This window comes from Notolabrus celidotus, chromosome 9, assembly GCF_009762535.1.
Source record: "Notolabrus celidotus isolate fNotCel1 chromosome 9, fNotCel1.pri, whole genome shotgun sequence".
NCBI classification, from domain to species: domain Eukaryota; kingdom Metazoa; phylum Chordata; class Actinopteri; order Labriformes; family Labridae; genus Notolabrus; species Notolabrus celidotus.
This window is the reverse complement of record NC_048280.1, coordinates 29,613,781-29,637,015: the sequence shown is the minus strand read 5'-3', so window position 1 is coordinate 29,637,015 and position 23,235 is coordinate 29,613,781. Positions and strand designations below refer to the sequence as shown.

General features: G+C 41.8%; 1 protein-coding gene across 5 annotated transcripts in view; it reads right to left on the bottom strand.

The window, feature by feature from the left end:
* Nucleotides 1-23,235, bottom strand: part of gnb1l (guanine nucleotide binding protein (G protein), beta polypeptide 1-like) — a 36,120-nt gene that overhangs the window by 11,111 nt on the left and 1,774 nt on the right. For all 5 annotated transcript variants that reach the window (XM_034692934.1, XM_034692932.1, XM_034692930.1 and 2 more), the window contains 4 exons: nt 13,102-13,273; nt 12,519-12,644; nt 12,198-12,360; nt 6,425-6,517 (listed from right to left, as the gene is read on the bottom strand). In XM_034692934.1, the coding sequence (XP_034548825.1) occupies nt 6,425-6,517; nt 12,198-12,360; nt 12,519-12,644; nt 13,102-13,211 (492 nt within the window). In that variant the 5' untranslated portion in view covers nt 13,212-13,273. The remainder of the gene's footprint in view (nt 1-6,424; nt 6,518-12,197; nt 12,361-12,518; nt 12,645-13,101; nt 13,274-23,235) is intronic.

Genomic DNA, 23,235 nt, shown 5'->3' with positions numbered 1-23,235 from the left:
TTCTCTTTCTTTCTCTGTCTCCTAAATTTACTCCGTTAGAAAGAGTTCAAATCCCTTTACAGTTCAGGTAGCAAAGGTGTATCCTCCAAAGGTACAAATACAAGCTCTTACAAAAACAATAAAACAATGATTGCTGAGGTACTGGATTTAAATCAGACTCAGTTCCTTTGAATTGCGAGCTAAAGATGAACTCACAGCAGACAAAGAATAAATGAATAATCAGTTGTTCTGATAAGTATAAATGTAAAGATTACTTTTATTATGGTAAAGCATTTCTTTATCAACCTATTTTTTCAAAAAGTCTATAACATTTCAGGGAAAAGTGAAAAATCTGCCTTGCACGATTCCATAAAACTTAGGTCTCAGTTCTAAATGACTTGTTCCATCCAACTGAAAACCTCACACTCAAAACTTGAATTTCTTATTTGAATATGGAATAGAAAAGCACCAGGTCGTAACGAGAAAGAGGAAGTCATTTTGTTGACTATACTGTCTACTAACTGATTCACTGACTAGTTATTACAGTTCCTCTTTAGAACCAAATCTTTGTCAGTTTCTTTATCTCTGTTAAATAACACTAATGATCCACACTAGCCCTGCAGAGTTTTACTGCATCATATTTATTTGTAATCAAGTTTTTCTTGATGAAATAGAAATGGGGGAATGATTTTAATCAATGTTCCCACATAACACAACTTAACCCAGTTCAAAATGTATTTGAAATGAATGTATTTTAATTTAGAGGAATACAGTGCCGGGCTCAGAATCCTTTCAGGCCGGTGGGCGGATGAAACACTGTTTTAAAGGATGTTCGTAGAAGTGAAGGGGGAGTGCAGCAGCCTCTAAAAACAGTTCAGTTCAGTTGGTGAGTATGGATTCAATACTTACTGCTAATGTTTTATCAGACACTAATGGTCAAGTTGTTGATACTTTTCTAAATACAGTTAAAGGTGACATATCATGCAAAATTGACTTTTTAATGGTTCTTTACCTGAAATATGTTTCCCTGGCATGTCTACAAACCCCCCGAGAATGAAAAAAATCCATTCTGCCCCTGTTTTGATTTCTCCACCTTTCTGTAAATGTGTGTGAAACGAGCCGTTTCAGACTTCAGTGTTTTTGTTACGTCACAACAATATCCGGTCTGTCCCGGAGTCAGAGCTCAGAGCTTGTTCAGCCCATAGACTGTATAAAATAATACTGAATCCCTCCTCTGTTTTTCATTACCTGCACACATGTGTGCTAACAAGGAGCTTAGGAGAGAGGCATGCTTTTGTAGGCTGTCTTAATAAACACAAAGGTCGGTTTTACTCCCCACGTCTGCAGATTTGAAGATCTAGTGGATGATTTTTATTTATCATGGATAAGTGCTAGCGCTAGTTAACATAGCCACATAGCTATATGTTCATAGCTGTAGCTGTAGCTGTAGCTGTGTACCAAGACACACGTCTATATACTGACAAATAAAACAACAAGAAACACAGAATCTGTGACCAATCCTTCAGAAAGGTCCTGCTGCCTTTCTGGCAGAGGTCGGTTTTACTCCCCACGTCTGCAGATTTGAAGATCTAGTGGATGATTTTTATTTATCATGGATAAGTGCTAGCGCTAGTTAGCATAGCCACATAGCTACATGTTCGTAGCTGTGTACCAAGACACACGTCTACATACTGATAAATAAAACAACAAGAAACACTAAATCTATGACCAATGGTTCAGAAAGGTCCTGCTACAGGCGCCTCTCCGTCAGGATCAGATTCAGAGGGTTGAAGTAACGCGATCTCTGAGCAGCCGTGTATATTCAGCCAACATGTAAACATTAGATCAACGTGCCGGAGAGCCGAGGCACATCCACTTCCAGAGGGGGCGTGGTCAGAGAGAAAACAGAGTGTTCTGATGAGGAATGAAGAAGAGGACTTTTCAGGCATGCCAAAATCTGATTTCAAAGTGTTTTTTTGAGCATAAACTTTAGAGACATGTTTTGGGGACCTCTTAGACCAATATATATTGATGAAAAAAGCGTGATATGTCCCCTTTAAGTGTCAAAAAAATATGCAAATCAAAAATTTGGGAATGGGTTAAATTCTCACCAAAAAGTCATTTTTGTGCATTTGGCGTTTATTTGAAAGCACAGCTGAGGAAAGACAAGCAATGTTGGAAGCAGAGAGAGAGACATGCATCAAAGGGCCGGGAGTCAGACCAGCGACCACTGCAGTTAGGAATATCATTTCTCTAAATGGGGCAAATAAGTGCTGAGCTAAACCAGTGGCCAAGAACATCACTTCCTGACATCAGCTATAAGAAAGGATGAAATGGGCAAAAAGAGTCTTGAATCATTAACTCTAACACTGATCAGCCATGACACTTGACCTCTGATAGGTCAGTGACTATCATTTATTATCTCTTTACAGTGTCGCCTGTCAGTGGTTGGGAAATGTTGGGCAGCAAGTGAACATTTTGTCCTCATAGTTGATGTGTTTGAAGCAGTAAAATGGGTGAGCATAAGGATGTGAGCCACTCTGACAAGGACCAAACTGTGATGGCGAGATGACTGGGTCAGAGCAGCTCCAAAACTGCAGCTCTTGTGGGGTATTCCCGGTCTGTCCTATTAAGTACCAAAAGTGGTCCAAAGGAAAAAACAGTGAACTGTGGACAGGGTCAGGGGCAGCCACGGCTTATTGGTGTGCATGGGGAGTGAAGTCTGGCCTGTGTGGTCTGATCCAAAATAAGAGCTACAGGAGCTCAAACTGCAGGAGAAGTTATTGCTGGCTCTGATAAAGATGAGTCCGAACACACAGAGCATCACTAATTGTTGTGTATGGGGCTGCAGACAGGTCAGACCCCTGATGGATGTATGAGCAACAGAGTTGAACCCTGGAGCAATGACAGAAGATGGCCACGAGGAACACAACAAAGTCCAGGTTTTGTCTTGGTCTCCATGTTCCCCAGATCTCAATCCAAGCAAGCATCTGTGGGATGCGCAGGACAACCAAGTCCAATCCATGAAAGCCCCACCTCACTACTTCAGGGACTTAAAGGATCTGCTGCAAACATCTCACTGCCAGATAACAGAGCACCCCTTCAGGAGTTCTTGTGGGTCCATGTCTCATCAGGTGAGGGCAAGCGAGAACCTCCGGTCTTGTAGCATGGCTGACTTGACTAACAGGCGGGCACGCTGTAGCTGTTTTCCAGGAGGCTAAAGGCTTGCCTCAACTCCACTTCTTTGCCTGTAGTTCGGTTGTCTGAAAGTTAGGTTGAGTCAGCATTTTTAATATAGCAACTGACAAGGATAGGCTTCAAAACTCCACTGCAGAAACATGGGTGAAGTCATGGAGGCTGTATGTCCATGTATTATCCAGTCCATGGATTAGGCTGAGTTTAGGCCATGAACTGATGAGAGGGAGGCCTCCGTGATTATTAGGCAGATGGTCATCATTACGTTATTGCTCAGCGGTGTATGTACTCTAATATACTCTTTATTTATAAAGCGCTCATTGGGATGCTACCCTCATATATCTCATTCATGCTAGTTTGGTCCTCTGGAGCACAACACATAAGATCCACTAATTGGCTTACTCTCCACATTTCTAGAGTTAATTCAGAGCTGGGAAGATCTGCTTTTGGCTTTTTTTCCACCATCTGGAACTCACTACATCACTTTAAAAATGAATGCACTGGTTTTCACATTACTTTTTAATTGTTTTGACATTACTTTTTTATTGTTGTCTGTTTTTAATTGATCATCATTATTTTAAGGTTTTATCTTTTATTTGCTTATCATGCATTTTAATGTTTCTTTTACATCATTGTAATGAGAGGTTTGCTCTAAATCATTTTCAAGTTGAAATAAATATAATTATATTATAATAATGCTGTTACAGTAACCCTAGGTTAATTTACTGCACACTTTTGGTATTGATAACCTTTCATGAATTGGATTATTAACAAAAAAGCCAAAATGTAACAGTGAAAACACTGATATTGACAAACTGGTCAAAAACCTGCTCTTTCATTGAATCAGAGTTGGGATTTTCTTCTAATATTGTCTTACATGACTTCCAGATCTTATACTGGGGCATTATTTACTGTATGTTGGGCTATTTTGTGTGTATGTGGTAAATATATTTTCAAATACATGTTATCTCTATGACTTAGCTAAATATTTGGCTTTGTTTTTAATTCTTTCTCACATATTCTTGTCTGCCTTGATGAAGGAGTACTCTCCCCGTCAAAGAAACCAGTGAAATGAAAAAATGAAAAGAAATTATTGAAATGCAAATGTAATTAGAGAAAATATGACGAGTGACATCCTCACTCTATAATGTACTCCAAGAACACTTCCATGTCATTTCCTCATGTGGTGAGTCTTTCAAAACTCATGAACTACCCAGAGACCGGCAGCTTGTTTGCTGATGTGGCCGCTACAGGCCTCGGGCAGCCACAGCCTCAACATCAGGAACCAATCGCTTCCTCCGCTTTGTGTCCTGCTCTACCATGATGTCATGGCCACGAGGCAGCAAGGTGATGAGCTGAGAGTGATGGATATCTGTATAGGAACATTTCCTTTTCCCCCGCCAGCCTCTGTTCACATTAAAAGCCTAGCACATCATACATCAGTGCTGCCCCCACAGCCAAGCTCTGCATCCTTACACACGTAAAAAACCCACGTGTGGAGACTCTTTCTTCGTCCATGTCCACTCTATTGTTCAATGTTGAACAGCCAATCAGATTCAGGGACATAAGATAGTGGTTATATGTCACCTTTCAGACACAGTAAAGCGAATGATCTGAGGGCTGGGTGGGATTCTACTGAAGGGAAGCAGAAGTGAGAAGAAAGTGCAGTTTAGTGCTGTATTTAATCTTTTCCTCAGACTCCAGCAAAGAGAGGGCTTAAAGGACGACTATAAATCTGTTGGTGAGTCTGTCGTGGAAATAATGGAGGATAATCACTTCTCGTCTCTAGCAGTGAAGAGAAGAGGGAGGACACAGAGGAGAGTGTTGTCAGTGGCTTCTTCTTCTGCATGATGTGTGTGTGATGGAGAGAGACAGGGTGGAGAAAGAGGAGGATGGTTACAGCTGGTGCCTCCTGCTGTGCGAGGTTAAGGAAACAGCAGGTACCAGATGAGCATTTGATGTGAAAGACAGCATGAGCGTTTCTTCATGTGACTGACGGACAATATGTAAAGGGAGAGTTTTTAACCTGCCTGTGTGTGTGTGTGTGTGTGTGTGTGTGTGTGTGTGTGTGTGTGTGTGTGTGTGTGTGTTTGTGTGTGTGTGTGTGTGTGTGTGTGTGTGTGTGTGTGTGTGTGTGTGTGTGTATAAAAGATGCTTCACACACATACACAGGGGTTTGAGGTCTATTCCCACTGCTCTGTCCTCTTGAATCACTCAGTCAGTAACAGATGAACATGCCTCGGTCTTGAAAGGAACCAGCCTGAAATGATTTAGAATCACCTGGACCCTTCGGCTTTGAAGTCAGACAGCTGCCTGTGCTGTATTACAATCATATTGTATAATTTATAATGATATAATTGATCATTATGTTTCCTGGCACTCAACGCTCAAGCAGCGTTGCTTCATAAATCAGATGATGAAAGGTGGGTGTAACTTTGAAATCAAAGAGAGAGAGAGAGAAAAACACAAACACAGCGTCAGCATGCAGGGAGCCTCACTACATGCCTCTGTAATAATTATACAAACACCTGAATGACCTCTGTAGTTATCTCATTAAAGCATCTCTTATTAGAGTTACAGGAATACAGGATTGAATGTGTGTGTTTCACTCTAGCTTTCAAATGAAAGGCTGTTTTTGCTTTCTGTTGCCTGTAAACTGCACAGTACATAATATTTATTCAAACCGTTCTCAGTCCTGCATTAGTCTGAAACCTCACTCCCCCAAGAGCCTGAAACCCAAAAAGTTAATAATTAGCCATAAAAATAATTACAGGGTTTCGTTAATGGCTGGGGGAAAAAAAATAAAACATTCAACAGCATTTACAAAACAGAGAGCAATCTTTTTTCTCTGGGATCAGATTGGATGTACAGCTGCAGGCTGATATATTGCTGTGAACCCCCGGCCCTTCCAAACGCTCTAATTACAGTGTCGGAACTCGCTGCCAGCTGAGAAGAAATGCTCGGAAAAAAGACCCGGGACGAGTTGTTGGGCTGTAAATCATGTGCCACGTCTCTCTTGTGCATTTTTTGTTGACTTTTCTATTATTGCGTCTTGTTATGGGCTGCTGGCCAATCAGAACAAATCAGGTAAGAATTGGGACAGTACCATTTAAACAAGATAAAGAAACAAGAAGGTGGAGCATCTTGTTTGGATAATGACTGCCAAGATAAACTGGGTGAACTAATAGTTGCACTTTTTAGAGTGAAGTCATAAACACTAAAACATCATAGAGTAGTGTGTGATACTTACCTGCCAGAGTTTGACACACATGACCATCCCCATCTTGGTGTCTGGTACCAGAGTGCAGACCAGGGTCTTACTGGGCAGCTCAATGATCTTGATCTGCAGAGAACACATGACAAGGAGATCTTAAAACTACCTACTGACCATTCAATCTCCACATTTTACACCCATGTGAGCATCTCTGTAAGGTAGTGCCCACTAAATGCTAACACCACAAAGAGATCAAGCTTTGAAACATCATGACGCTAAAATGCTCATAATAAAAAGTTAAAATGTACTGTTTACATCCCACAGGGGAATTCCATCACTGGTGTGTTAACAGATAGGGAGTCAATGCTACTATTAGCATAACACACCCAAACCTTAAAACTACAATGTTGTTGGATGAGTTGCATTATGGGTCACATAGGAGCCAGGTTTTTTTTTTTAGAAAAGGGATGCACAGAATTACAAAAAAACACAAAATACAGAGATGTTGTACCTTTCTAAATGTACATTAAAAGTCTGACAAGTTAGTTTTCTAAATCAGGGGAGTGCTTTGATTTAACCCGGATTGTACACTTAGGGCAGCTAAAGATAATGGGGACAACATTAATATTCAATTTACAGTATTTGCTAATTTATTGCAACATTGATTAACTTAATCCTAAACATCTCTACCAAGTCGAATGGTGCATTCCATTAGCTGTAGAGTAGAGTTGTCACAATAATTTGGAACTTTAATATGATAGTAGCAAAAAAAACTAAAGATATCAATAACTGTTTGATAACACAGCAACTAAAATTTAACTCCTGAGCACCAAAAATTGTAAATTTTCTAACTCATCATTCTTCTATGTTCACCACTGAACATAGAACAACAAACACACTGTGATGAACAGTAATGAAAAGCTAACTAAATATTTTTTTTTTCTATAACTAATGTGCATTCCAAAAAAAATATTTTGCCCATAAAATTATCATATCATAGCCAGAGGAGCTGTGTGGTTCTGTTTTTCTCTGCACTCTGCTCTCCGTCTGTATTTTTCTAATTATTTCGGACTAATTTGGTCGTTTTATGGATGTCAATCATTGTGCAGTGGTGTGAAAACTCCCTGTCAACAGCCCGCAGGTCGGGGCTGATAGAAATCTATTTGGAAAATAGTGACATTGCTGCCTCTGCTCTGTGTAACCTGTGTGTCTTTATTAGATGCTAAAAAACTGAACAAAACGTCAGTATTTGCAGACCTGTGAATGGCAATGGCAGAGGCTGTGACTGTGGAGCAGAGAGGCACACACAGCAGGCAAAGAAGTGCAACTTAAGCAGCAAACAAACAAAGTCTAGAACCCTCCTGCATGTTTGTGCAGAGGTGTGGGAGTGTATATACTTTAAGTTCTTTAACCGCAGTGAAACAATCAGAAAATAACATCTCATTTCTCAGTTTTGTCACTTTGTTGGCATTACCAGCGCTCTCTCTTGACCTTTTCTCTCAGTTGACTGACCACCGATTGGTCATTCTCTTTCCAGCTTCAGATTTAAAATATGATTGTAGATCTGTTTTCTTTTAAGCTTCAGCGCTTTTGGATTTGATTAAACGTAGAAATAACAGTCATGTTGTAAAGTATGTGGTATTGAAAAGTGTTAAAGTATTGGAAATTTTGACAGCCTTAGCTCTGAGTACAATACGCTCAAAACCACAGATGTGAATCTCTTGGTAGCTTTACAGGAAAAGTCTGGCACCCAAAGTGAGTGGGCTTCATCTTCTAGGAACTTTAACATCTGACACAAATTTCATGGCTATCTGTTCAAGGGCTAGTACAGAGAGTGGTGGGCAGATCAAGAGATACTGCTGTTGATGCACTTTATGTCTTTTAGTGCACTTTTAAGCGTTAACTTGCTAAACTGCCTTGAACAACTCCAACTTATCATGTTGAAATTCACCGTGGTTATATTTTTGACTTCCAACTGTGCTCAGACTTTTGCCCACCTACGTTCTGCGGCCACGTCCTAAAGGCTTTAACAGACCACCTTTAACATGCTGCACTTTTTTATGACTTTATTTAATATGTAAAGTTATTTTATTCTGATTTTACAGCTTTCAATGATGGTTTTTTTTTTTTATTGTGACCCAGTTACAGCTCCACAAAAAAGATGCAGTTGTTCACATATTTATTTACAAGCTCTGTGCCCTGTCTCGATTTGTTTGTCCTCCGAATCCAAATAACAAAGCAGCAACCTGAATCTGTCATTGTGGTTCAGGACCTCCGCAGATCAGAGCGCCTCTCAGCAGCGGTACAGTACCATCCATCAGAGCAGAGCAGCCGCCCAACTGTCTATAATAAATCCTGCTAAAGCCCGACCCCGTGACGTGAATGGTGTTTTCCTGCACACATTGGCACTGATTCTGATAAAATACACAGTCTAATGGAGCCAGTGATAAAGTGATCACCCACATCACTACCAAAAGTCATTCCTTCCACTTCCTCAGTGCTGATGATCCGCATATTCATCCTCATTAGGCCTAAAAGTGCTTTAAGGGAGCGATCTGTATTTTAGCACTAGGCTACATCTGTCCTGCATGTTTACGTCTGCGTGCCTGACAAAGAGGGCCTTTAAGGACTTCCTCGTGCCTCAGGTGATCACTGTACTTGTGTGGCATCACGCTGCCCATAAAAAAACACCCACACTATTAATTAATGTTTGTACCACGGAGGAAATCTGCTGGCAGAGATTTCACTGTGAACAGTAAACAGTAAAACCACCTGAATTAGTTATGGAGGAAGCTGTAATTCTGTGGTCTCTGTTACATACCTAAGTACTGACCTACCTGCTTTGATGGTGTCATTGCGATCATTGCTTTTTGAAGGAATTCATTAACGTTGTTTTATGTGCAGACACATGATAAGCATCTGTCTTGGCCGGTTATGTCTGAGGAATGAGGTGAGGAGACTGAATGACAAAATGAACCGTGGCCTGTTTTGGTCTGACTTGTATGGGTGTGTGTGTCTCTCTGTCTGTCTGTGTCAGTTGGGACAATGGTATTATTGAGGTGCTGGGAGTCACAGGCGCCCTGATGCCTGGCCTGCTGGACAGGGGTTAGCAGAGGCACGTTTAGCTGGATCAGGTGACCGCTCTGTCCCTTTCAAGTGCGGCTCCTCCACAGAGGACCAGGTAACATGAATCTGGAGGCAATAAAAGATGGCTGAATCGCTGGCTGCCCTCTCCTCATCCTCCCTCACTCCACACAAAAAGCCTACAGGGATGTGGGTGTTGAGGATTAGCTCATTAACTACGAGTCTGCACTTTGCAGACTGGACTGTGATCTCATTCAGTACACCATCTCTGTAGGCTTGAGAAGTCTTTTCCTTTTAACCCCAAAAAATGTACAAAGTCATTATGACAGCTTCATTAACCGAGGAGCAGTCACACATGAAGAAACCAAACTGAAGTTGATGTTTGATGTCTTAATCGAAGATCCTACCTGGAGCTCGACCAATATATTGGCATGCCAATTTCATGTCATAGTCTGATATGGGCCTATCACACTCATATCTGTGTCAGAAGCTTATATTTTTATGTATGTGTGCCCATATAAAAACATTTCCACTGATCATATGCAAAAAAAAAAAAGTTTGGGATCGTTCTGACATTATGTCATCTTGTAGTTGATCTAGAAAGCCCTTCTTATACTACAGTTTAAAACACTCTTATCATTGTCTGCAGCACATGGAACAGAGCATCAAATCCAACCAGATTGGTGTCTGCATAAAAACTTGGTTGAGATTCTATAAAAAAATGTATATTCTTATATAAAGAAATTAGCAAGTTTAATTTGCACAGTCATATCAGTACAAATTCCATGTTTGTATCCCAACTCGTATATTTTTTTAAAGTTATGTTTTTGGGGAATTTTCGCCTTTAATGGGCAGGACAGTTGGAGAGAGACAGGAAATGTGGGGAGTAGAGAGTTGGGCAAGACATGCAGCAAATGGTCGAGACTGAAAATCGAGCATGCAACCTCTGCAACGAGGGCTATAGCCTCTGTATATGGAGCATGCTTAGACCGCTAGTCCAACGGCGCCCCCAACTTGTATATTTAATGTATTGGAGGCCTGCTGGTTTCAGTATAAGTGACATTTCTTCAGTCTTAATTTATCATCTCCAAACTACGATTATTCATATCCCCAACTAATTTAGAGAAATTAGTCCATGCATTCATATCGACCCGGTTAGATTATTGCAATGCCCTGTATGCAGGGCTATCCAAACAATTCGCAGGACAGCACCAGCTCGGGTCTCAAAACATCTAATTGGTTCCCCGTTCCATACAGAATCACTTTCAAAATCATGTTATTATACCATAGAGCACTCAATGGTTCAGTTCCTCGGTACGTTTCTGACTCGCTCACAGTGTATAACCCAACCTAGACCCTTGTCAGCAGGTGGAAGACTTTTAACCATACCCAGAGTCAAGTCAAAGTCTGGTGAAGGGGCCTTTAGTTACTCTGGTCCTTCTCTCTGGAATCACTGTCCATCCCGCTCTGCTGTACGGTCACTGGTTGTGGTTGTTGTCGATGTCACGATATGTTGTTTATTTCCTTTACTGTACATTTGCTACTATGGACAGGTTGACTGTAAAACTGAATTGCCCTTCTGGAACTAATAAAGTATTCTGAATCTGAATCTGTACCTGAAACTGCCTGCTGACCTAACGTCCATCACAACTGTCTCTACTTTTAAAACAAAACTCAAAATGTATTCATTTTCCAGAGCGTTTGAATAATACGATGACTGGTGATGTGACTGGCTGCATGTGTGGCAACACTTGCTCTTTGTTTGATTGCTGTCTCTGATGTATGTTGGGTGCATCTATTGTTTTTTTATGTTTTTATTCTCAATGTAAAACACATTGAGCTTATGTGTAATGAAATGTGCGTTATAAATAAAATCGCTATTGCTATCAGTATCATAAATCGTGCCAGTGGCGAAATAAACCAGCATTGTGGTGTTACTAATCCTGTAATGTGCATGCTGAGTCATGACATGACAGCTGGTTAGTTAATGATGCTGTTAAGCACTATTTGTAACATTTCTTGGCAGCAAAGTGTCGCTCTGACACGTGACACATTTTCCCGGAAAACTAAAAATATCACCTCGTCCTTCTGAGTGAGTTGAAGACATTTCATTTTATGGATGAGCGAAAGATCACGGCATGGTAATGTGAAAGGGGACAAGGGTCGGACCTAAGAGAACAACTCTCTGTGTGGGACTTCCAACTATCTCCAAAACTGGTAAACAGAACTAAAAGCCACAAATATGTTTGAGAGCTTTGTGTCTGACGTGCAAAGTTTCAACAGCAAGTCTGATCAGGTTCATGCAGGCTGGCATCGTTTAAACTCAAGTTGGCAGTTTAACCAGTTAACCATCCCACCTCCCCACGCCAATAAATTCAACATTTCCTCCCATAAAACAACGTGTGAGGACAGCGTGTCAAACTGAGAACACATAACATTTAAATGCTACTATAAACAAAAACATAATTATCGAAGCATGTAATTAAAACAAATCAGAATGAATGATCTTTGCCTTTTTTTTGACAACATTCAAGCAATAAATATCTCATTCTATTGTGTATACACTTAAAGGTCATGGGCGACTTGAGCACATCCCAGCATGCACAGAGTGAGAGCCTAGGTAAGAGTGGACTGCTCACAGATTGAATAGTAGTGCATCTGGACACGTTCACACTCAGATCTCACACACACAGATGATTCTGAGTTTCCATTCATAATGTCTAACCTCCTCTGTCTGTTGTCCAGGAAAGGCCAGCAGGTGGTTTCCAGGGCTCGTCTCCAGCACGGAGCACTGACAGAACCCGACACTGCCGGTCCACACAGAGTCTGCCACCTCACTGCGACCTTCGCTCAGATCCCACAGACAGACTTGCATGTCCCGGCCCTGACTGCTCCACCGAAACAAAGGGAGAAAAAATGACCAACGTTTAATAACTTTCATCTTAACACATGTATAACAATAAATGTTTCCTATATAACTATTATTTTTATTCTATTCAAAAAGCTTATTAAACAGCTAAGAGACCAAATCAAGTGTCACCCTCACCTGATGAGGGTGTCTGTCGTCTGCAGTGTGCTCACCCAGATGATCGAGTTACCAGAATGTCCTTCTACAATCCTCTCAGCTCTCCGGGTGTTAAGGTTCCAGATATGGATGGAGCCTTTACCTGACCTGCAGAACCCAACAGTTCCCAACAATTCTTTGACATCTTTTTTACATATACACACACAGCAGTGCTGTGCTCTCAACTGTGCCCAGAGAAAATAAAATAGCATATAACATTTACATTTGCTCTTTTTTAATTTGATGAAAACAGAACATTGAAGCTTTTGGAACATCAGACTCTTGCAGTCGTTCTTACACAGCAAACCTCTTTACCCATATCAAAAAACTGAAGTGAATCCTGATTGGCTGTTTGTTTGGTTTTTTATATCATATGCCTTTCTGTATTTTTCTTATGATTGACTTTGTCCTACACTATATAAGTAAAATCTAAAAAAAATATGAAGCAGCCTACAATACTGAAAAAATATTCCAGAACATATATAGCAATCCATATGGGGGAAAAAATCTCTCTGTGAATATGAAAAAAAATATGAAAATATAACTTTTGTGATAAATGACTCACCCTGAATACAGGAGGGGAGTGTCTCCTCCATTGCAGCTAAAGTGGAGGGTGTTGAGGGGCCCACCAGCCCCCCTCAGGGTGTAGACAGGGGTCGGAGCAGGACGAGACATCCCTGGTTCAGACAATCAATGCATGGATGCAAAGAATATGCAAATCCAGTTCAGGGATCACACTGAAAAAAACAAGAAACGGTGAAATGATTTGACTTACAAAAGTAGCTAAAGCAGTTAAAGCTCATGACGGTATGTCTTCAACGAGAAATCCCAACATCTCTGTGCTGCTTCAGTAGAGGTTATTATGGTCTGTGTCAGTCAGAGCGGATGAATAAGACTTTGTTAGAGGATTACAAGTAAAGTCTGAGCTTTAAATGTAATTGTCTCATTTTGTTTTTGTTCACTTCAGTGAGCACACTTTAAGAAAGTCCAGTTTGCCTTGAAGCTTTTCTCCTCCTCACAGCAGACGGTTGTGTTTAATGCACTGCCTGAACTTTCTATTGTTAGTAGCTACAAACCCTGTGGCTCTCTTTTCCCTCCCTCTCTCTCTCTGTCATCCTGCTTCCAGTCGACATGATAACACCTCTCTTACTCAATACGTCATAAATCACAGCCCCTGACAGCTTAATTACAGTAAACACTCAGAGATTCAGGCTCCTCTCTCCTCTTGTGATCAACAGCCGTTGTCCCAGAGGCAGAGGCAACAGCTCAGGCTTTCATGTCGTTTGTAGGCCGGGCAGCTGAGGAAACCAAACCAACCGCAGGTATGCTGCTAGGAAATGATGCATCAATGTTAACCTGCAGCACAATCACAGATAAATGACTTTTAGTGATGGCTTCAAAAAAAAAAAAGAAAAGAAAACTCATCTATCCACCCGAGCTCTGAGCTGCTTGTCATGTGGAGTGACGGATGGATCTGAGCATTTATTAAAAACACGAAGAAGTAACAAACTGATCAAAATAAAAAACTGTGTAGGTGGTATTAACTGCCACACCTTGAGGTTGTAATTGAATTCCTCCTGTGCCGAAATGATGCCAAAACACAACACCCAACACAAACAAAACAAGAACTATGCAAAATCAAACTACACCAGGCACGGCACAAAAATGCAAGATTTTCAATGTAGCCCATCTTAAAAACAACAGCAATGACCTCTACAACTTAATATGTTCATATCAGATTAATATCACAGTGCAGAAAACAAGGTGATGCTAAGCAGTATCTCACTCTCTAAGAATTGGCTTAGGAAGCATAAGGTTGTTGGTTCAAGGTCTGGAAATTAGGCTGCTAGCTGGAGCGATGCCACCTCACTATCATGACACTGCAGAGGAGCCGTTCAGCAAGGTGCTGACTTAACTGCTTGGGGCACAGATCACTACGACATTGCACCATTATTGCATGTGCATTGGAGCCTGTTAGTGCATATGTGAATGTTGGACTATATGTGTGTTCCAGCTACAACAACAGGGTGAAAAAAGTGAATTTTCTCCCAGGAAAGTTGAGTGTGTCTAACTAGATTGTATGTGTAGATTGTATTATCTCTCTGCTAGACAGCTAGTAAAGACATAACTGTATGTCACAGGCAAAGACTGTATAAATAATGGACGTAGTATCTATGAGACTGTGACGTCGCCTATCTGTTTCTGAGTGCTGTTTTGAAGGCAATTGTTGGCGGGAGCCATATTGGAAATGCTGAACTCAACCAAACTTAGTGTGAGGTAAAGAGGCGGGCTTTAAGCCTCCTAGTCAACAGCTAGTGTTCCCGCCTGCAGTCAAGTCAGTCGATAGAGAAATTAGCTACATAGACCCAAGCCGTTTTTTGAACCAGGCTGTAAACATGTTTTTTCTGCTGTAAAGATCGTCTTTTTTTGAATGGGTGTGTATATGGTTTCCGATGTTTCTGCTGCCAGCCTCAAGTGAATGCTGGATAAATTGCAGTTTCTAACACTTCCACATGAGCTTCATATTTTGAGACCCCAGGTTGTCGCTTGGTCACAGGTCACAGATCTCAGACTGGGATGTAGTCTGATGGTAGACCAGTGCATCTCAGTTTGTTAAAATATCTTTTGTTTTCTCATTTGATGCAGGTTTTTCATACAAAAAACTGATCCACTGCTGTTTCTAGAGGTGAAACTCTGATTCTTGTTTGTTGTGAGGAATTACTCACCAAACAAATTGTATTCATAAATAATGATTCCTGATTTGTCTTTGCATTTCATTTTGTTTTTCAAAGTTAGAAAAGCCTGATGTTGTCAAAGCATAACTCACAGCCTCATCCTCACACTGAGAAAAAGGTTGATTTTGTAGTAATAATGGATCAGAGTGGCCAAAACCAAAGCCAGGGTATCAGTAAGTGGACTTAAATAGTTGTTCTAGTGCATTCCTATTTACTTTCAAAGCACAATACATTTAGCTATATACTTCAGGGTCATCTGAGTTGATAAGCTCAACCTCACCACCATCAACCCCTCCTCCACTTTTACTTATCATAACCTCTGTTCCCTGCAATCAGTGGAAACTGAAACTGGAGCCCGAGGCATTCAGGAACAACTCATTTCAGGAGGTTAGTGGTTAAATTGTCCATGTGAACCTGTGAAGCAGAGAGAGGGAGACCCCTGACCAGCCCGCCTAATTAAGACACAATGCTGCAGTCTGATGGACTCACTGGGAAAGAGTTAAGCCACCAGTTTGACCAGCAACAGACACAAAACTCACCAAACAGATTGCGACAATACAAAACACAATGTTTCCTGTTGTGAGTGTTTTAGAGCAGGGGTTCTCAAACTTTTTGGAGCCAGGGACCCCTTAAAGGTGAGAAAATTGTCCATGGCCCCCTCATAATTGTAACACAGATTAAGCACATTTGTGATGTGTCATGATCAAAAGCTGAGGCATCTGATTTTTCTCAATGCCAACCTGAACTGAGGACATTAATAATGTTTGCTTGAGTTTGGTTCTGGTTCTGGTTCTGGTTCTGTTTGCTTTAGTTTGATTCTGGTTCTTGTTCTGTTTGCTTGAGTTTGGTTCTGGCTCTGTTGACTACAGTTCGGTTGTGGTTCCGTTCGTTTCTGGTTCGGTTCTAGTTCGGTTCTAGTTCGGTTCTGGTTCTGTTCTGGTTCAGTTCTGATTCGTTTGATTCGTTGACACATGTGTGAATGTTGGACTATATGTGTGTTCCAGCTACAACAACAGGGTGAAAAAAGTGAATTTTCTCCCAGGAAAGTTGAGTGTGTCTATCAAGATTGTAAGTGTAGATTGTATCATCTCTCTGCTAGACAGCTAGTAAAGACATAACTGTATGTCACAGGCAAAGACTGTATAAATAATGGACGTAGTATCTATGAGACTGTGACGTCGCCTATCTGTTTCCGAGCGCTGTTTTGAAGGCAATTGTTGGCGGGAGCCATATTGGAAATGCTGAACTCAACCAAACTTAGTGTGAGGTCATCATGGTTCTTGTTCTGTTTGCTTGAGTTTGGTTCTGGTTCTGTTGACTAGAGTTCGGTTCTGGTTCCGTTCGTTTCTGGTTCGTTTCTAGTTCGGTTCTAGTTCTGTTCTGGTTCAGTTCTGGTTCAGTTCTGATTCGTTTCTGGTTCGGTTCTGCTTCTGTTTGATTCTGATTCTGTTTTGTTCTGGTTCTGTTTGCTTGAGTTTGATTCTGATTCTGTTTTGTTCTGGTTCTGTTTGCTTGAGTTTGATTCTGGTTCTAACCCTAATCAAAACCCTAATCACAACCCTAATTACAACCCTAATTACAACCCTAACCCTAATCACAACCCTAATTACAACCCTAAACCTAATCACAACCCTAAACCTGACCCTAACCCTTATCACAACCCTAACCTTAATCACAACCTTAATCCCAACCCTAACCCTAACCCTAAACAGAACCCTAAACCTAATCACAACCCTAAACCTAACCCTGACCCCTTTGATTCTGGTTCTGACCCTAACGCTAATCATAACCCTAATTATAACCCCAACCCTAATCCTAACCCTAACCCTAATCACAACCCTAAACCTAATCACAACCCTAACAGTAACCCTGGTTATGGTTCTGTTTGCTTGAGTTGATTCGGGTTCTGTTTGCTTGAGTTGGTTCTGGTTGTATTTGCTTGAGTTTGTATCTGGTGCTGGTTCTGTTTGCTTGAGATTGTTCTGGTTCTGTTTGCTTGAGTTTGGTTCTGGTTCTGTTGACTAGAGTTCGGTTCTGGTTCGGTTCTGATTCAGTTCTGACTCGTTTGTGGTTCAGTTCTGGTTCGTTTCTGTATGGTTCCTGGCTCTGTTTGGTTCTGGTTATGTCTGGTTCTGTTTGGTTCTGGTTCTGTCTGGTTCTGTTTGCTTGAGTTTGATTTTGCTTCTAACCCTAACCCTAATCACAACCCTAACCCAAAACCTAATCATAACCCTAACCCTTCTGGTTCTGTTTGCTTGAGTTTGGTTCTGGTTCTGTTTGCTTGAGTTGGTTCATGTTCTGTTTGCTTGAGTTTGGTTCTGGTTCTGGTTCTGTTTGCTTGAGTTGGTTATGGTTCTGTTTGCTTGCGTTTGGTTCTGGTTCCTGTTCTGTTTGCTTGAGTGTGGTTCTGGTACGGTTGACTAGAGTTCGGTTCTGGTTCGGTTCTGATTCAGTTCTGACTCGCTTCTGGTTCGGTTCTTGTTTGGTTCTGGTTCGGTTCTACTTCGGTTCTGGTTCTGTTTGGTTCTTGTTCTTTTTGGTTGAGTTGGTTCTGGTTCTGGTTGCTTGCGTTTCGTTCTGGTTCTGGTTTTGTTTGCTTGAGTTTGGTTCTGGTACTGTTGACTAGAGTTCGGTTCTGGTTCGGTTCTGGTTCGGTTCTGGTTCAGTTCTGTTTCAGTTCTGGTTCGGTTCTGCTCCGGTTCTGCTTCGGTTCTGGTTCTGTTTGGTTCTGGTTCTGTTTAGTTCTGGTTCTGTTTGGTTGAGTTTGGTTCTGTTTGCTTGAGTTTGATTCTGGTTCTAACCCTAACCCTAATCCTAACCCTAACCCAAACCCTAATCCAAACCCTAATCACAACCCTAACCCTAACCCTAATCATAATCCTAACCCTAACCCTAATCACAACCCTAACCCTAATCATAACCCCAACCCTAATCCTAACCCTAACCCAAACCCAAACCCTAGTCCTAACCCTAATCACAACCCTAACCCTAATCATATTCCCTCACCCTAACCCCAATCAAAACCCTAACCCTAACCACAACCCTAACCCTAACCCCAGTCACAACCCTAACCCTAACCCCAGTCACAACCCTAATCATAACCCCGATCACAACCCTAACCCCAGTCTTAACCCTAACCCCAATAACAACCCTAAACCCAACCCTAACCCTAATCACAACCCTAATCCCAATCACAACCCTAACCCTAACCACAACCCTAACCCCAATCACAACCCTAACCCCAATCTTAACCCTAACCCCAATTACAACCCTAACCCTAATCAGAACCCTAACCCTAATCACAACCCAAAACCTAACCCTAACCCCAATCACAACCCTAACCCCAACCCTAACCCTAATTAGAACCCTTACCCTAATCACAACCCTTAGCCTAATCAAAACCCTAACCCTAACCCCAATCACAACCCTAACCCTAATCATAACCCCAACCCGAATCCTAACCCTAACCCCAATCACTACCCTAACCCTAATCGCAACCCTAACCACAACCTTAACCCTAATCATAATCCTAACCTTAACCCCAATCACAACCCTAACCCCAATAATAACCATAACCCTAACCCTAATCACAACACTAACCCTAACCCCAATCACAACCCTAACCCCAATAATAACCATAACCCTAACCCTAATCAGAACCCTAACCCTTATCACAACCCTAACCCTAACCCTAACCCCAACCCTAACCCTAATCAGAACCCTAACCCTAATCACAACCATAACCCTAACCCTAACCCTAATCACAACCCTAACCCTATTCATAATCCTAACCCTAACCATAATCACAACTGTTAGAATGGTTTTGTAACAGAATAAATGCTCTCTGAAAAGAGCCAAACTTCCCATCACTAAAGCACATGCTTACTACCATTTGCACTCTTAGTTGCCCTTGGAACTATTTGTATTGTAAAACATATCAACTTCAGACCTGTACCATAGTGATAAACAGATAACACTTCAATTTGAATCAAGCAAATACCACTTGTATACTTTAAAACAGAGGGCCTTGTGAACTCAACATGACAACATTTATACTTTTGAAGTAATTGATCTTAAACGCTTTCAGAAAATTAACAGTAGCAAGACTCACATATCCCTTTGAGCCCACCAAATGGTATCATAACAATGGTGTATGCTGTTTTGTAATGACACAGCACAATTTTATAATTTATTAGAAATGTATTCAAATTATTTCACGGACCCCCCCACTATGGTTCGCAGACCCCACTTTGAGAACAACTGTTTTAGAGAACGTCTGTTTGCATGAGGACTTGAGCATTATGCATCCCTCATATCCCTTAACTACACCAACAGGAAACTCTTTGGACAACAACTGTACAAACTTGTTTCAGTGTGGTATGACAAAAATGGTGAAAACCGTCAACAGGGTTTTTGTGAGGGTCCATCAGTTAAGCTGTGAATGGGTGGGTAAGGCTGCATTCCTGAGTCAGAGCCCTGTGCCTGTGTGAGTGTGAGACTGGGCGAGGCGGACTCTGATAACAGGTGGATTAGGAGTCCCTTATTGTCCTCTTGTAGCAGACCTGTGTGGAGCCGTGAGTCACAGGCACAGCAGCCTCAAACTGTCTCTTTTCATTGTCTCAAGGTCAGGGGGCTGCAAGACTTTCCACTGCACAACCACAGCTCTCTGTCAGTCACAGACAAGCGTTGGGGACAGTGGTGGAGAGATGTCACCTGAGGACTGCACAGCCGATTCAAATCACAAACCAAAAGATGCACATAATGGCCATTTCCCCCCTGCCGCTCTTTCCTCAGAGTTTTCCAGGCGTCAGCATTTCCAGGCTCTGATTTCCCCCCAACAATAGCTCCGTTGTGGTGGCTGCAAGTGTGTCGCCCACAGACCCAAATACAAACATGCAGGCAGCTCAGGGAGAGAGGGATACTGTAAACAAACAAGACAGCAGCGGGATGTCACTCAAATCTATTTACAAGGACTTTAAATTGTCCCTTGCAAAGAGAGGGGGCGCCGAGCAAACAATAAAAACCTCTCCAGCTAATGCAAAGACTCCTTTCAAAAGAAGCAAGATTGTGATGGACAGTGACTTGTTCATCTAGAAAAACAGAAGTCTCTCTTCACAAGGCGGTTTTAATGAAGCTTTAAAGCTTTCATAAAGTGATTGAGGGATGGATAACTGATACCCAATAGGTCAGAGGACTTCTTATTAAAATGTCCACAGGAACAGCATCAGAAAAACTGCACAACAGGGTAACAAGCTCGGACTAATTAAACCTGTGAGTGGTGGACAGGCCGTGATAAATCAGACTGACTGAGTAATAAACCTGAGCCAGTGGGAAGAGGCAGGAGAGGAGGACTGAGGCTCCTGCTTGCCCTGTAACAGATAAGACAGCTCGGGGGTAATCTGACTCTAAGTCTGTGGATAAAGGCAGTTTGTCTCTTCTTGGGCCGTCTGTCCACACCTACTGGGTAATTAGGCCTAATTATGAGAGAAAGGTCCGCTTCCCCTTCATGTTATTAAATAAGAGCCAGCCTCATCCGCCAAGGATCTCTCAACACCAGCAAGGGGCTGGCGACCTTCAGATCAAACGCAGCCACTATCAGTGCCCCCCTTCCCTCCTCGGCATGGCCGCACATATGAGCGCTTGAGGCAGGAGGGGCAGAGAGGGTATTCGTTATGATATGGGGCATCAAAGTTTTTGTTTTTTTGGACCAGAGGCTAGGGGGGAGTCCTGTCCACATTCCTCGCCTGGCCCTCTAGTCCTAGTATCATGTGATCGGCAGCTATACCTACCTGAGCTGCCCCCTTGTCAAATTCCGCCATTCATAAATAAGAACAGCGAGGAAGGGATATACTGATCACAGGGGTTTATTATAGAAGCTTTATAGTGGCCCCAGCTTCACAGGAGCCATTATAGAGGCATGGGAGCCCAAGATCCTCTGCTGATATCAGCCTCATCAAATATGAGATCTGAGCTACGTGATGAAAACTCAAAGTAGATTACACACAACTCAAAAGCGGCATTCTAGATATGTGGTCGAATGAAAAGCCGACTTTATAACATTCAGACAATAACAGAGCTTTTCTGTGAAGTCACAGAGAGCCTAAAAAAATCTGGATTATTGAGAGAAAGACGCCTCATCCATCCACTATTGCCCCAACATACATCAGTAATTAGTCATTCTACCAACAGGCAATGGTCTTATCTGCCGTTTCCCTGCTTTTCACAGTCCCGCCAAGGGGGCACTTCCTCCTGAATGCGTGGTCAGTGGGTGGTGAGCAGACTCCACGACCATTAGTCAGCTTTTCTCCTCTAACCCTCCCCCTACTAATACAGATCCTTCAGAGGAGGAAACCAACCTGCCAAATAGAGAGCAAGCTCCATTATAAAAGTCCAGTAACACAAACAACACGGGAAGTGGCGAGGAAGACACACGCCCTTTATTGTGTCTTGGTGGGTTTATCTGGGCTGGATAAACAGACCAGCGGCGGACAGAGGCCGAAGTCAGACACAAGTGCACCAACACCCACTGTCAGTCACAGATCCACTGAGTGGGAAGAGGTGGCATTGTTCGCGTGAATGGCGTGAATGCTAAGCAGGGGCCATTGCAGATAAGAGCTAAATGCCTTGTGGGTGTCATTGAGGCAGGCACTGATGGAGCACTGTGTCAGAGGGTCCTGTTTTAGGAGGTCCTGACTGTGGTCAACAGGTACCAGGAGCCTTATCTGTTTGCATTATCACCCATTTCCTCCATGAGGTCATTTACCTGGACACTCGAGGATAAAGGGACACAAGAGGGTTGACAGCTTGAGTGTCATCATACATCTCCACACGGTAGGGGTGTGATAGGCTGCGGATCGATGGGGATTTTGCTGTCCATACAGCAGAAGCATGAAAACAAGTGGATGTTTTCTGTGCAATAATCCCAATAAGACATGGTGAAGGAGGGGGAGAGGGGACATAGACAACAACAATAAGCTACACTTTGTCAAACAGCACACCCCACAGTGCCACGTCTGTCCGTCAGCTACAGTGAGTGATGAGTGACTGCATGAAGGCGAACTAATGGACGGTGAAAAGTTTGACAGAGTGTTAACTATTTGGACATGACGAACAGCTTCCGGATGCCAACCAGGACTCTGCTGCTGCTACTTTAAAATAAAAATCCAAACAGATCAACAACCACACTTTTTTTTCACAAGTTAGGCTTAATCGATTTCACAGCCATAGAGCACTCGCAGCACAGCCATCAAGGGAGCATAATCCTCTAAATTTGCAATTTTTTTATTATAATAAACATCATAAAGACAATTAAAACCACATTCATCAACACTAACTGCCCTATCTCTTGCTTTGTATGTTTTTTGATATAATTTTTTTATCTTGCCTTCAACAAATCGCATTTAAGCATGTTTACCAGACATTTAAAGTTCTTATCTTTGAGCAGTCACAGCAAACCTCATTCCACAATCTGAATGTTTTGTTCCTTTGGTAAACGGCAGACAGGTAGTGTTTGTTACTGACTTTATAATGATAAAGAATCTACTCCACTACCATTAAACTCTAGTCTGAGTAAAGCTCAATCTCGTAGCCTCAAGGCAGACTGAAGGCTTATGATGTGAGTTTGTTCCAAAGTTTTAGAATAAATCTGGTTATTTGGTAGGTTATTGGATGTACTGGTATTATTTGTGTACTAATGTGTTTGATGTTTGTTGTATTGTACTTGTCTCCTGAACAGTATTTTAATCTAGTCTGCATGTAAATCACTCATAAACACACAAGACTGCATGTTTTGAGAGAGTTGTGAACATACTGAAGGATGCACTGATTGACAAAATCTGGACTGATATGATCCTAGTGTTAAGATTGATAATTCCGCTGATAGCTGATGCATGATGCATGATTTTTTTTTTGGTGATTGGTGATTTTGATGTTCATTTAGAAACCATTACTTGAAATCTCTAAAA